Source organism: Pan troglodytes, chromosome 16, assembly GCF_028858775.2.
Source record: "Pan troglodytes isolate AG18354 chromosome 16, NHGRI_mPanTro3-v2.0_pri, whole genome shotgun sequence".
NCBI lineage: Eukaryota > Metazoa > Chordata > Mammalia > Primates > Hominidae > Pan > Pan troglodytes.
In genome coordinates, this window is record NC_072414.2 from 57,494,452 (window position 1) to 57,510,438 (window position 15,987).

The 15,987-nt window shown below is 42.1% G+C and overlaps 1 protein-coding gene across 35 annotated transcripts in view; it reads right to left on the reverse strand.

Moving 5' to 3' along the window:
* The window catches only part of DPP8 (dipeptidyl peptidase 8), a 75,011-nt gene extending 59,693 nt beyond the window's left edge, over positions 1-15,318 (reverse strand). For 6 of the 35 annotated variants that reach the window (XR_010151750.1, XM_016928381.4, XM_009429372.5 and 3 more), the window contains exons 1-4: positions 15,062-15,292; positions 13,220-13,355; positions 9,830-10,099; positions 4,780-4,892 (exon numbers count right to left, since the gene is read on the reverse strand). Coding sequence is in view for 30 of the 35 variants with exons in the window: in XM_016928381.4 (XP_016783870.1) it covers positions 4,780-4,892; positions 9,830-10,099; positions 13,220-13,256 (420 nt within the window). In the remaining 5 variants the exon portion in view is untranslated. Of the gene's footprint in view, positions 1-4,779; positions 4,893-9,829; positions 10,100-13,219; positions 13,356-14,595 lie in introns of all 35 variants that reach the window. The other 29 variants (XR_010151754.1, XM_063795146.1, XM_063795156.1 and 26 more) reach the window with 21 other exon arrangements.
* Between the last annotated feature and the right edge of the window lie 669 nt (positions 15,319-15,987).

A 15,987-nucleotide genomic window follows, 5' to 3' on the forward strand; every position in this document is an offset into this window, starting at 1 on the left:
ACAGTGAAACCTCGCCTCTACTAAAAATACAAAAATTAGCCGAGCATGCTGGTGCGCATCTGTAGTCCCGGCTACTCAGAAGGCTGAGGCAGGAGAATTGCTTGAACCTGGGAGGCGGAGGTTGCAGTGAGCCAAGATCACGCCACTGCACTCCAGCCTGGGCAACAGAGCAAGAAAGTGTCTCAAAAATAAAATAAAATAAAATAAAATAAAATTCTACTTAAAATGTTATTTAAAAAATAGGCTGACCCAATAGTAGTGGGTTATCGGAACTTATTAACATTAGTGTCACTAAAGTTGGTATACAACCCCTAACTGCTACATTTGACTGACATTAAAATAAAAAAAGAAAACAAAAATACTTAGTAGTAAATTTAACCAAAGAAGAGCAAGACGTGTATATGGGAAACTGTAAAACACTGTTCAAAGAAAGTAAAGATCTAAATAAATAGAAAGACATCACGTATGCATGGATTGGAAGACAGAGTAAATGCGTATCAAAATTCCAAATGCCTTTTTTCCAGATATAGACAAGCTGACCCTAGTAATATTCATACAGAATTGCAAGAGACACAGAATACCCAAAACAATCTTGAAACACCATTAATTATTATTATTTTTTTTTTTTTGAGATGGAGCCTTGCTCTGTTGCCCAGGCTGTAGTGCAATGGCGCGATCTCGGCTCACCGCAACCTCTGCCTCCCGGGTTCAAGAGATTCTCCTGTCTCAGCCTCCAAGTATCTGGGATTACAGGCATGCACCACCATGCTTGGCTAATTTTGTATTTTTAGTAGAGACGGGGTTTCTCCATGTTGATGAGGCTGGTCTCAAACTCCTGATCTCAGGTGATCCACCAGCCTCAGCCTCCCAAAGTGCTGGGATTACAGGCGTGAGCCACCGTGCCCAGCCTGAAGTATTTCTTTATTGTTGATTACTTTTTTCTTTTTCTTTTTTTTTTTTTTGAGACAGAGTCTCCCTTGGTCACCCTAGCTGGAGTGCAGAGGTGCCATCTCAGCTCACTGCAACCTCTGCCTCCCTGGCTCATGCGATTCTCCTGCCTCAGCCTCACAAGTAGCTGGGATTACAGGCGCTGCCCCCCCACTGCCCTACCTGACTAATTTTTATTTATTTATTATTATTTTTTGAGATGAAGTCTTGCTCTGTCACTCAGGGTGGAGTGCAGTGGCACGATTTAAGCTCACTGCAACCTCTGCCTCCCGGGTTCAATCGATTCTCCCACCTCAGCCTCCCGAGTAGCTAGGATTACAGGCACCCGCCATCATGCCTGGCTTTTTTTTTTATATTTTTAGTAGAGACGGGGTTTCACCATATTGGCCAGAGTGGTCTTGAACTCCTGACTTCAAGTGATCCACCCGCCTCAGCCTCCCAAAGTGCTGAGATTACAGGCATAAGCGACCGCACCTGGCCTTTTCTGTATTTTTTTAGTAGAGATGGGGTTTCACCATGTTGGTCAGGCTGGTCTCGAACTCCTGGCCTCAAGTGATCCACCCTCCTTGGCTTCCCAAAGTGCTGTGATTACAGGCATCAGCCACTGTGCCTGGCCCTTTTTAAAAAAAATTGCGGGCCGGGTGCAGTGGCTCACGCCTGTAATCCCAGCACTCAGGGAGGCTGAGGTGGGAGGATCACCTGAGGTCGGAAGTTCAAGACCGGCCTGACCAACATGGAGAAACCCCTTCTCTAATAAAAAATACAAAATCATCCGGGTGTGGTGGCGCATGCCTGTAATTCCAGCTACTTGGGAGGCTGAGGCAGGAGAATCCCTTGAACCCAGGAGGCAGAGGTTGCGGTGAGCTGAGATCGTGCCATTGCACTCCAGCCTGGGCAACAAGAGTGAAACTCCATCTCAAAAAAAAAAAAAAAAAATTGTGGTAGGGCCAGGTGCAGCGGCTCACGCTTGTAATTCCAGCACTTTGGGAGGCTGAGGTAGGCGGATTACAAGGTCAAGAGATTGAGACCATCCTGGCCAACATGGTGAAACCCTGTCTCTACTAAAAATACAAAAATTAGCTAGGCCTGGTGGCACACGCTATAGTCCCAGCTACTCGGGAGGCTGAGGCAGGAGAGTCGCTTGAACCTGGGGGGCGGAGGTTGCAGTGAGCTGAGAACGCGCCACTGCACTCCAGCCTGGCGACAGAGCAAGATTCCGTCTCAAAAAAAAAACAAAAAACTGTGGTAGAACATGCTGGGTGGGGTGGCTCACACCTATTATCCTAGCACTTTGGAAGGTCAAGGTGGGAGGATCGCTTGAGCTCAGGAGTTTGAGACCACCCTGGGCAGCACAGTGAGACCCTGTCTCTACAAAACATTTAAAAGATTAGCTGGCAATGGTGCCATATGCCTGTGGTCCCAGCTACTCAGGAGGCTGAGGCAGGATTGCCTGAGCTCAGGAAGTTAAAGCTGCAGTGAGCTGTGATCACACACCACTGTATTCCAACTTGGGTGACAGAGTGAGATGCTGTCTCAATTAAAAAAAGAATTTGTATACTTTAGAGATACATACTGATATATTTCAGGAATGACATATCTGGTATCTTCTTTAAAACTGTCTGAGCAGGGCCAGGCGCGGTGGCTCACACCTGTAATCCCAGCACTTTGGGAGGCCGAGGCAGGCAGATCACGAGGTCAGGAGATTGAGACTATCCTGCCTAACACAGTGAAATCCCGTCCGTACTAAAAATGCAAAAAATTAGCTGGGCATGGTGGCGGGAGCCTGTAGTCCCAGCTACTAGGTAGGCTGAGGCAGGAGAATGGTGTGAACCCGGGAGGAGGAGCTTGCAGTGAGCTGAGATGGCACCACTACACTCCAGCCTGGGCGACAGAGTGAGACTCTGTCTCAAAAAAAAAAAAAATAGTCTGAGCAGTAGGCTGTGGGGGGTTGTGAGGGGAAGTTAGTAGGGCTACAATCAACACTGATGCCTAAGATTTAATCCTTGTTGAAAATATTTCACGTTATTCCACTTTTGTATGCTTTAAAATTTTCCATTATAAAAGTTTAAAACAGTTTTGCCAATTTTTCTGAGAAAATTATCATTATTTCAGTTAAAGACACTGGTCTCAGAATAAGAATTTTTTTGTTTTAAAGAAAAGTCACATGCCTATGTAAAGGGCAATGTTCATGACAAATAGTTTGAGTGAAAATGATTAGTTGTGGCCAGGTGCAGTGGCTCACACCTGTAATCCCAGCACTTTGGGAAGCTGAGGCGGTGGATCACTTGAGGCCAAGAGTTCGAGACCAGCCTGGGTGACATGATGAAACCCCGTCTCTACTGAAAATACAAAAATTAGCCAGGCATGGTGGTGTGCACCTGTAATCCCAGCTACTTGGGAGGCTGAGGCAGGAGAATCGCTTGAATCTGGGAGGCAGAAGTTACAGTGAGCCAAGATTGCGCCACTGCGCTCCAGCCTGGGTTGCAGAGCAAGACTGTGTCTCAAAAAAAAAAAAAAGATTAGTTGTTATAAAAGTTATTTTTTTTTAAATTTCTATGAGAAACAGCACATTCATGTTATTCAATTAAGAAATACTCGGCCAAGGCCGGGTGCGGTGGCTCACACCTGTAATCCCAGCACTTTGGGAGGCCGAGGCAGGCAGATCACGAGGTCAGGAGATCGAGACCATCCTGGCTAACACGGTGAAACTGTGGCTCTACTAAAAATACAAAATTAGCTGGGCGTGGTGGCGCATGCCTGTAATCCCAGCTACTTGGGAGTCTGAGGTAGGAGAATCGCTTGAACCCGGGAGGCGGAGGTTGTAGTGAGCCGAGACTGCGCCATTGAACTCCAGCCTGGGCAAGAAGAGCAAAACTCCGTCTCAAAAAAAAATGATAATAATAAATAAATAAATACTCACTGTAAAAATAATAATGAGAACTAAAGAAGCAAACGATTGTACCGAAACATTATCTTTGGGATATTTTCAACAATGTACTTTCTTATCTAAAGATAAAATCAGCCAGGTGAGGTGGCTCACGCCTGTAATCCCAGCACTGTGGGAAGCCGAGGCAGGCAGATTGCTTGAACCCAGAAGTTTGAGAGTTTGAGACTAACCCGGACAACATAGCAAGACCCCATCTTATTAAACATATATATATGTAAACATATATACATATAAACATATATATAACATATATAAATATATATAAACATATAAACATATATATGCACTGAAATCCTGGAATCTGTTTATATATTATACATATATAAACATATATGTATATATATGTTTATATATATAAACATATATATGTTTAAAAACTATTATATATATATGTTAAATAGTTTTTAATAAGAAAAAATAAAGATAAAATATTGGGGGAAATAAAACCCCAACCTTTGATTTTACATAAATGGAATTATACTATTCAGAAGGTAAAACTGAACTTTGTACCTTTATTTTAGTGCTGTTACTGAGCTTTAGAAATACAAAATCAATTAAAATATATAAATAAGCCTTTCTGGAAATATTTATCAGTTCTTTTCTGTGAACAACTCCTTTAAAAAATGTGAGAACTACGTAAGTACAAAGTTTATGAAGGGAAATGCAGTTAAACAGGGAGAAAGTAGTTTAAAAAATTGAATTTTATTATCTCAGTTTCAAATATCAAGAATTAAATGGAATTTCAGGGTCGTACATGCAAAAACATAAAAACGTCTTAATTTTTTTTATTTACATCTACTTCAAATATAAAATCCCAACCTCTAAATAAATGCAGTATCTGAATACATACACCAAATCATAGGAATAACAACATTTAATCCTACCTGAAAAAGATCCAAAAGAGGCTTCCAAGAGAGCATTAAGACTGCTGCTCTATTGATAGTTTTGGGAATTTCAGAATAAAACAGTGTATTTTCTCTGTTCTCACCAGACATGGCTATAGGAGAAAGCAATCATTTATTATTATTTTTTCGAATAGCATTCTTACTACAGTCACAGTTGCAAGTACATAATGCCTTCTATACACCGCAGTATTTTGCACTCTATGGGATATATAATGAATGTTAACAAGTAGAATGTGCTTATGCCATATGCCATAAAAATTTTCAATAAAACCAAGGCTAGCCTGGCACAGTGCACATGCCTATAATCCCAGCTACTTGGGAGGCTACAGTGGGAGGATCACTTGAACCTAGGAATTCAAGACCAGCCTAGGTAACATAGCAAGATCCCAACTTAAAAAAAAAAAAAAAAAAAGAAATCTGAGGCTTTAAAGAAAAATGCTCAGGTTTCATTTTGGTATTCAGATCTTAGTCCCTCTCAAAATAAATATAAAAGTATGTAAGTTGCTGTGTAGAGAAAAGTACCATTTTCAGAATTTTTTGAAAATTGTGAGTCCTTTACAAGTTGGCAACAGGCTCATGAGATTCCAATATAACAACTTCAGATTACTGTTTCTGAAACATTTAAAGTGCTTAATTGGAAACACATAGATCTAACTGAATTCTAGTTTTTATTCATTATAAAAGTTCTGTAGGCTGGGCGTGGTGGCTCATGCTTGTAGTCCCAGCACTTTGGGAGCCCGAGGCAGGCAGATCATTTGAGATCAGGAGTTTGATACCAGCCTGGCCAACATGATGAAACCTCATCTGTACTAAACATACAAAAAAATTAGCTGGGCGTGGTGGCACGTGCCTGTAATCCCAGCTATTTGGGTGGCTGAGGCAGAATTGCTTGAACCCAGGAGACGGAGATTGCAGTGAGCCGAGATCACACCACTGCACTCTGGCCTGGGCAACAGAGCAAGACTCCGTCTCAAAAAAAAAAAAAGTTCTGTAACTATAATCATTAATAAGACCTTTAAGGTTTCCAATAAAACTATACTAATATTAAAACAACACAGAATCTGGCAACTGATCTGCTGAAAATCACTTTGTCCTTTATTGGGGAAGGGCAAAGGAAAAAGGTCTAAATTAAGTAGAAGCCAAATCTCTTCTGCAAAATCATGTGATAACTGGATGGGAAGGTCACAGCAGTGTAGAGTGAGTTACATATAAAAGATTGACAGAAACACACTATGGTTATGAAGATATGAACCAAAGAAAACATAAGGTAAAACAAAGCCTTTCTATTCTAAAAAGGTATTACTGGCCGGCTGCGGTGGCTCACACCTGTAATCCCAGCACTTTGGGAGGCTGAGGTGGGCAGATTACCTGAGGTCAGGAGCTCGAGACCAGCCTGACCAACATGGAGAAACCCTGCCTCTACTAAAAATACAAAATTAGCCGGGCGTGGTGGCACATGCCTGTAATCCCAGCTACTCAGGAGGCTGAGGCAGGAGAATCACTTGAACCCGGGAGGCAGAGGTTGCAATAAACCGAGATCACGCCACTGCGCTCCAGCCTGGGCAACAAGGGCAAAACTCCATCTCAAAAAAAAAAAAGGGGTATTGCTTCCAAAAAGCTGGAGGAGTGAAGGAACGAAAAAATAAATCACACAGAAATAACAAGAAATCTCCTGGGTGAAAGAGATCCTCAACCTATGTTTCTGAATTATTAATGCCAGCAGAAGGTAGCCTCGGGAAAGGTATTTATGATAACTCCCATGCTAACCCTTGCAAATGTTGAGGATAAGCTCCCAAATAACCACATCTTTTTTTATCCTCTTATTTTTCTAATTAGTTTATGTTGCCTTTGGAGTAAAAAGTTATATATCAGCTGACATTTACTTCAGCACTCAATTTTGTGTAAAATCTACTTTGTAGATTCCCAAGTTGCTTTGCTATAGAATTCTTAAGACTGTGGTCACCTATCAATACCATTCACAATTTTACAAAATGTGATCCTTCTAAGAGCCTTCAGTCTTCAAATATTAAAACAAAAAGACAAAACTGGTTTTCTTCTCTCCTCAGTAACAGCCATTCCCCCACAATCATTTCAGTTGCCCCTCCCTATATGCTCCTAGTTCCATAATGTCTGCCTTGGCTTTATCCATGACTAGTAAAAATTTCCCCAGCACATTCTATGTTCTGACATAAGCACAAATGGGCTTTTCTCATTCTTTCCTAATGGTATTTATTGGTCTTTAGAGCTACAGCAGTCATTTTGGGCCCATGTCTTCAGGCAACAGTATCAATGAGTCTTCTTTCTCTTTAGGATAGCATGACAAAGAACAAGAGGCAAAATTAAGCATGTGATGAAGTAAAATGCTAATGTAACGAAATGCTTGTTACTAAATAATAGAGCTTCTTCTAAGCATACCACGTTTGGAATAAGGGCTCTCAAAAATGTATGATTTCTTATAAAAGAAAAGATTTCTGGCCAGGTGTAGTGGCTCACGTCTGCAATTCCAGCACTCTGGGAGGCTGAGGTGGGTAGACAGCTTGAGCTCAGGAGTTTGAGATGAGCCTGAGCAACATGGTGAAACCCAATCTCTACCAAAAATACAAAAATTAGCTGGGCATAGTGGTATGTGCCTATAGTCCCAGCTACTTGGGAGGCTGAGATGGGAGGATGGCTTAAGCCTGGGAGGTGGAGGTTGCAGTTAGCCAGGATCACACCACTGCACTCCAGCCTGGGCAACAGAGTGAGACCGCCATCTCAAAAAAAAAAAAAAAAAAAAAAAAGGCCAGGTGCGGTGGCTCACGCCTGTAATCCTAGCTGAGGCAGGTAGATTGCTGGAGCTCAGGAGTTCCAGATCAGCCTGGACAACATGGCGAAACCCGTCTCTACAAAAAAAAATATACAAATTAGCTGGGCATGGTGGCACACGCCTGTAGGCCCAGCCACTTGGGGGATTGAGGCGGGAGGATCACTTCAGCCTGGGAGGTCAAGGATGCAGTGAGCCAAGATCATGCCACTGTACTCCAGCCTAGAAGACTGAGACCCTGTCTCAAAAAATAATAATAATTAATAATTAATTTAAAAAATAAGCAAACTTGGGACAATCCCACAAAGGATTAATTCACTTACTATATAAAAGGCTTCAAATCATTAAGAAAAAGAAACCCTCTTCAGGGGTTGGGTGGAAAAAGAACTTTAAAAAATAAAAAAGAAACCCAACCCAATTAAAAAACCAAAGATTATAGACTGTGAATGTACAGAAAAGAAATACAAATGGCTTTTTTTTTTCTTTACTTGAGACGAAGTCTCGCTCTGTCATCCAGGCTGGAGTGCAGTGGCACCATCTCAGCTCACTGCAACCTCCACCTCCCAGGATCAAGCAATTCTCCTGCCTCAGCCTCCCAAGTAGCTGGGATTACAAGTGTGTACTACTACGCCTGACTAATTTTTGCATTTTTAGTAGAGACGCGGTTTCACCATGTTGGTGAGGCTGGTCTCAAACTCCTGACCTCAAGTGATCCGCCAGCCGCAGCCTCCCAAAGTGCTGGGAATACAGGTGTGTGCCACTGCGCCCAGCCACAAACGGCTTTTTAAGCATGTGAAATGATGCTCAACCTCACTCATAAGAGAAATAAAATAAAAACAATGAGAAACTGCTGTTCGCTAATCTGACTGGGAAAGATCAAAAAGTTTAATTACTCACTACTGGTGTATGCATGGAGAAATAGATAATCGGAGATAATGTCATGGTAGTATACACTCTATAACCTCTTTGAAAGGGGAGTTCAGTAATATCAATCAAAATTCAAAATATATATACCCTTTTTCCCAGTACTTCCACTCTTAGGAATTAGTTCTACAGGTATATTCATACATGTGCAAAATGATCTAATACAGTGATATTCACTTCCTCATCTTTTGTAACAACAGATTAGAAAAACCTAAATGCCATTACTGGAGGTCTGGTTAAGTAAAATATGGCACAATTATATAATGGAATATTCTGAGTTGTTAAAAAAGAAAGAATCCTAGCCTGAGCAACATGGCAAAACTCCATCTCTACAAAAAAATTCAAAAAATTAGCTGGTTGTGGCAGCGTGTGACCATTATTAGAGTTCTGGTTAAGTAAAATATGGCACAATTATATAATGGAATGTTACGAAGTTTTTAAAAAAAAATGAATCCCAGCTTGAGCAACATGGCAAAACTCCATCTCTATAAAAAAACAACAACAACAACAAAACATTAGCTGGCCGTGGTGGCGTGCACCTGTAGTCCCAGCTTGGGAGGACTGTTTGAGCCTGGGAGGTCAAGGCTGCAGTGAGCCATTAGTGTGCCACTGCACTCCAACCTGGGTGACAGAGTGAGACCCTGTCTCAAAAAAAAAAAAAAACTATAATTATGACATGAACTCATGCAGACGTCATCTTTAATATCTCCATACACACATACATACACACACCACACACACACACAAATAAATAAAACACATATACACACACATTCACATAAACGAATAAAATTTATATTGGAAAAATTTTGGAGGAGGGGAAGGAACCTACCTTTAAAAATTTAACAAACAAGAAAGTAAATCAGTAGATTAACATATTTAATATAGGCAGACATTAAATCTGGAGTGAATGGATTCAGGAAGAAGAGACCAAAAACAGCCTTGGATTAAAAAAACAAAAGCAGCAGCTGTTGAGTGGGAACAAACTAATGGTTTTATTGTTTGTTTTCCTAATCAGACCATCTAAAGAAAGGCATTTCAAGCTAGCTTTAGGAAGAAGCAATTTCTGGCATCTTCGATTTTGAAAAACGATCATGATCAATTAATGACTTGTTACCTACAAGTAAAAATAAAGTTAATGCGATACAACAAAATCGAATTCTTCAAATTATAGGTTTTCTTTAATGAAACCAAAAGTCACTGATTTATTTATTCATCAAACTTTTGAGTGTCAATTATACCTAGACTTTAAGTTTGACTTAAGAGATCATTTTCTCTCAGAAACTACAACTTTGTACTCACCAAGGTAATAGATTCTGTCTGAATGAGGCCCATCTGGATCATTCCTCTTCACAAACATGAAATCATGTGGTGCCTTAGCCATCATGTAGCCATGATATTTTCTGGTATCGGCAAGCAGCTTTTTAAGCTGACTCCAGGAATACCGCTCAACATAAAAAGGCTCCAATTTAGGCCGATCCTGTGATTCAATATTCTCCTCACAGTCCGCAGTTTCAAATATCTCAACACCCAGCTGTTCTGTTTCCATTGCTGCTGCCATGTTGCATTTTCCTAGAAAAACAAGGCACATGAAGCTGTTCACGGGTCTGTCTTCTATTATCAGAATGATTCTCTGATAGGGTCAAAAAAAAAGCGGGGGAGTGGGGAGGGCAAGAAAAAAATGCTTTTTAGCACAGCTGCAATGAAACCTAGTAAGAAAAGCAACAGCTCTCCCTTCTCTGTGTTCAGTTTAAAAATGAAATTAAAAAAAAATTGAGGTCAGGTCTACTTCACAGTGCCTATAAATCCCTTTGGTAGCTTTTATAAAAGGCTCTCCTTAGGTATTTCTTGCCAAAACTCCCTTTTCTTTCCCACAATGGAAGGAAACAGGCCATTTGCCAGTTGGCTGCTATGCTCCACCCAAGAGCATGTCAATAGTGAAGCTAACTCTGCCAAGGAAGCTAAGTGTTTTGCATTTTAAAAAGTAACACATTTGGTAAGTGTGGATTTTTTTCAGCTAACAGAAATAACCACAACAAATGAGAACGGTAATAAAATTGTCAAAAATAACGTGCATGTAATAACCTTCCTAGGGTACTTACCCAAGATAATATATTGTTTCCTTTTAAATGGAAAGCCGAACAAAACACTTAACTGGCTGATGCATTTCTGAGTCTTCTGCTCTTGCTAGACATCACTATCATGATCATTTGTGGTGACTCTACATTTTTTTTTTTTTTTTTGAGACGGAGTCTCGCTCTGTTACCCAGACTGGAGTGCGGTGGCACAATCTTGGCTCTTTGCAAGCTCCGCCTCCCAGGTTCATGCCATTCTCCTGCCTTAGCCTCCCCAGTAGCTGGGATTACAGGCATGCACCACAACGCCCGGCTAATTTTTTGTATTTTTAGTAGAGATGGGGTTTCACTGTGTTAGCCAGGATGGTCTTGATCTCCTGACCTTGTGATCCGCCAGCCTCGGCCTCCCAAAGTGCTGGGATTACAGGCATGAGCCACCGCGCCCAGCGTGGTGACTCTGTATTTTAAGGAAACTTACATGACTATTCTTACCAATCATACAACATATACTGATTAAATGGCAGGAAAAAAAGATACTATCTTAAAGTGGCTTTAATTAGCTGAAGTAGTTGATACAGAAAGCATTTAATATTTGTACCAACAGTATTTTGATAAAAAGTATAAACTGGGGTTTACCGGTTCAACCCCTAAATAGTGTTTGTTAATATCTCATCTGCTAATGTTTATTCTTATTTCACAAATCCAGAAGTTGCATTTCTCCTTTATCTTTTCCAACATTTAACATGAGCGAAGTACCAAATAACAAAAAGTGTTATCATAAACCAGTGTGTATTCCAACATATATTATTCATGACACTGCCAAAAAGAAGGAACATAAAAATTCTGGGCAATCTACTCTTTTTGAACTAATAAATGTCAAAGACATGTGGACTTGGGAGATAAACTAAATTGCATTTATGCAGCCAAACTTAACATAATTATTAACTACTTCTATAATAATAAATACAAGGCTGTACATTTAATATATCTTTTTTAAAGCCCAAATTTGAAGGCTAACATAAATTCATAGTAACTATCACAGACTAAAAGTTATTAGCAGGTATGGATTGTGAATTAGTCCATTAAGCACACGTTACTGGCATGCCAAAGAACTGAATGAAGTGTGTGTGCAGCTTATTTTGTCTTTTTTCATGCTACAGTTACCTATGTTACCATTTTCAATATAACAGTAACAAAGTGCCCAGAAAACCTATTAGACAGTTACCAGGTATGCTTGTATCATTGTAACAAATGAGCATTCACTTTCAATGACTAAAATCCAAAACAGCTTGGCAGGGAATTAAGTCATTTAGTTCAAGGAGTATCCAGCACACTGACATTTACTGACAGTTTAAAACTGTGGTGGTTATATACTATCATATGTTGTTTACTTGCCCTAATAAAAGCTAGCTAGTGGAGGCCTACTTTCTACCAAATGTCAACGGAACCAGTTTTGTTGTTGTTGCTGTTTTTGTTTTGTTTTGAGGCAGAGTCTTGCTCTGTCACCCAGGCTAGAGTGCAGTGGTGCGAGATCTCGGCTCACTGCAAACTCTGCCTCCCACGTTCAAGCAATTCTCCTGCCTCAGCCTCCCGAGTAGTTGGGATTACAGGCACCCGCCATCGTGCCCAGTTAATTTTTGTATTTTTTAGTAGAGACGGGGTTTCACCATCTTGGCCAGGCTGGTCTTGAACTCCTGACCTCATGATCCACCCGCCTTGGCCTCCCAAAGTGCTGGGATTACAGGTGGGAGCCACCGTGCCCGGCCAACGGACCCAGTTTTATATCTAACGGACTGAGGGACAAATGAGAAAAGAACCTATACAAATTGGGCTCATTTTTCTCAACTTCTCTTGTGTTATGTTTGGAAGTTCACCTGCAAACCAGTGCTTGCAAGAATAGGGCTGGGGAACAGAATAGGGAAGCTCAACAGAAAGACCTCCTCCCAAGCCTTACTGTCCAGTTTATTTTTTTTAGACAAGTCTCACTGTTGCCCAAGCTGCAGTGCAGTGGTACAGCCTTGAACTCCTGGAATCAGAGGATCCTTATGCCTCAGCCTCCTGAGCAGCTAAGACCACAGGAATGCATCACCATGCCTGGCTAATTTTTTAAAACTTTTTTGTAGAGATGGGGGTCTCACTATGTTGTACAGGCTGGGATTATAGGTGTGAGTCACCGCGCCTGGCCATGCCCAGCTTCTTGAGTTATCATTCACGTCACATCTTTCTTATGTAAAATGTACATTAGCTTACATTTAAATTATCTGGTATTCCTGAATCGTACTAAGCCCTGGACACTCTATGCATACACATGCATACTTGCGTGTACATGTACAAACATTGTACAGTCCAAATGATGGTCTCCTATTCTGTAAGTTCACAGCAAATGTCCATCCTGCATTTCTAAAATATACCTGATATTATATAATATTGGTAATTTGTGCAGATGTTTGGTAAATGACTTAATTCCTGATTATACACAAACACATTCTCAAAATAGGTGACCTGAATTTTCTAATGTCAAAAATAGGAAAATAGGGTCAGTGTACCTTCTCAGCACAGTGCATATATTTCACTGCCCCACCTACCTCGTCACTTAAGTAGTTTCCCTGGTGCCTACCTGATTTTATTTTCATCTGCTCAGATCTCTTCCACATTCAAAGAGATCTTTTTCAAGTGACTCGACTTCAAGCATAGAATCCCTCTGCTCATCCTGCTCTTCTCACAGCAATCTTTCCTTTCCTCACCATCAAAGCCTGCTCACCAGGATAATGAAATAAGATAAGACTTTGATCATTAAGATGGACCATATGTGGCCAAAAAGAGAAGCCCCAAAATAGTAGTTAAAACTGATACCGAAATATCATTTTTTGGGGCAATATATAATGCCTACATTATTTTGTATCTGCATTTTATGTTATCAGAATTCAAGAATTATTTTATTTCAGAGATGTGTAGCCCAATATAGTCAAAAGAATATCCTAACATAGTAAACTTTGGTGTCCAGACAAAGGAAAACCATGGAAAGGCTTTAAAAAGTTACAAAAGGCATACAGATGTGAAGTTACTCAGTGACTATTGCAAATCATCAAAAACGGCATATGATTAATAAAATTTATTTTTATGTGCCTATTCCTGTTCCTCTTTTACATAATAATGTCATATCAAGCTGGATGGAGATAGAATTAACTCAGGAGGATAGCCAGTAAGAGTTACAGGCCATTTTTGCAGAAAGGGAATTAACTTGAATTTAATAACTTAAGACTTTTCACGAGATAAACAATTTTCTATTCATCTTAAGTGCATTCCATTTTCGCTTTTTTTCTTGCTGCATTACTCTGAGAATAATTTAAATAGGTAACTTTTCTGGAAAAAGAAGCATTAAACTTGTTGAAATTCTGGCTTAGGAAAAAAAAAAAAAGGAAGGTCTGCTATTACATCTGTTACTCTATAAGTTTTAATTTTGGGCTCCCATAGCCCAAGTAGGTGATGAAGGGATGGGGTGGGAAAAGCTAAGTGGCAAGTGCAGGAAAAACAGCGAGGTTATGCCAGCACAGCAACAATGGACTAAGATGTCAAGACACCTCATAGCACTAAGCCCCTCACTCAGAAATAGAGCATGTTGACTCAGAAAATAGCTTTAGGACTCTTGAGTTTGGATCCACTCAAGTGAAATTCCTTAATTTTTAACTCAAGGGCCAAACAGCCGTCCACTTAAACACCTAAAGCCTCACTGAAGCCTAGCTATCTCATTCTTTAGGGTCCACACCTAGTTGAGAGATTCAATAGCACAGAGGGGGCAAAGACCTTGAAAAACTATGAATGAGGAACAAGAGGAGAGGCATAGCAGAGAATATTGAGAAGAGAGATGGGAGGAATGCCAAGTCTTAGAAGAAAAGTGTGTGAGAAGACAGGTGTGGCAGGAAAGGAAAGTGTCCTGCTGCGAGTGGGTGGAACAGAATGGGAGGGGGCAGTGAGCAGGGAGAGGGAATCGACCTAGCATGAGGCAGGAGAGAAAAAAGACCACCAGCTGAGAAACCAGAAAATCTGAGGCCGAAGCCCATCTGCCAAGTCGGACTTAAGGAAAATCCCTTCGCCTCCGTGGGCTTCCGTTTCCTCATCTGTAAGCGCTGACAGTACCCGGCCTCCCAACCCCAGCGAGACTCAATTAAGATAACGGACGTGGAAGTCAGGAGGCCAGCGCCCAGAGCTCAAGGGGCGCCCAGTGAACGGTGGTTGACTCGGAATCTCGGAGCCTCGGCTTCCTCTTCCGGCAAGTTGGGGGGAGGGGGGGAGGGCACCACCGGCTTTGCACTGGGCAGGGCGGCGCGCCAGGTAAACCGCAAAGCGCGCTGACCCTGAGAACGCGCCGAGCAGTCCCTCCGTGAGGCGGAAAGGGCCTGGTGAGCCGTGGCCCAGGCCTCGCCGGCGCAGGAGAAGGAGAGGGGGGCGGATACTGCACCTTCCCCCCTGGCCCCGCCCGGACCGTCCCGACGTGCGCTATGGAGCGGGCCTGCGCCGCTTCATGCTGCGCCGCCTCCACTCCGGTCCTGGTTGCAGTGGCTTCCTCGGCGGCGGCGCCGGTGACAACCCAGGCGGCGAACGCGGCACTAAGAAGCAGCAGCGGCAGTAGCAGCGGCCTTGGCCTCGGAGGCTTTAGCACTTCCGGTTCGTTGCGATCCGCTTTCCGACTGGCGAAGGCGCAGCCGGGCCAAGAAGGGCGCCGCTGTCTGCTGGGTGGGGTCCAACACCACAGCGCAGTCTAGTGGCCGGAGGAGCCAAGGAGGCGCGGGGTGGAGACTGGGTCGAGCAGGGGATAGAGATGAAATCCAGAAAGGAACAGCGACTTGGTGAAAGTCACAGGGCAAAATGTGGCGCGTCTGTAGTCAATAAATAATATATATTGAGTGCCTGCTCAAAATAGACAAAATTCCTGTCCATGTGCCAGGCAGAGAGAGCCTTAGACGCTGGGAGCAAACCAGGGTGAATCCCTCCCCTTTCAACGAGATGATATTGAGGAAAGAGACTAGGGCCTTGGAGATCTAAGCGTCTCGTTGTGGTGGAAAGAAATCTGAACCTGGAGTCCGAAACTTGGCTCTAATATTAACTAGCGATCTTTCAGCAGGTCACTCAATCTATTTGAGCCATAATTCTTTACCTCTAAAAGGGATATAATACATTTCACTTAATGGCAATTAAAGAAAACCAGCTGGGCGTGGAGGCTCACGCCTGTAATCCCACACTTTGGGAGGCCGAGGCAGGCGGATCACTTGAGGTCAGGAGTTCGAGACCAGCCTGGCCAACATGGCGAAACCCCATCTCTACAAAAAATTCAAAGCTTAGCTTGGCATGGTGGCGGGCGCCTGCAATCCCAGCTACTACTCAGGA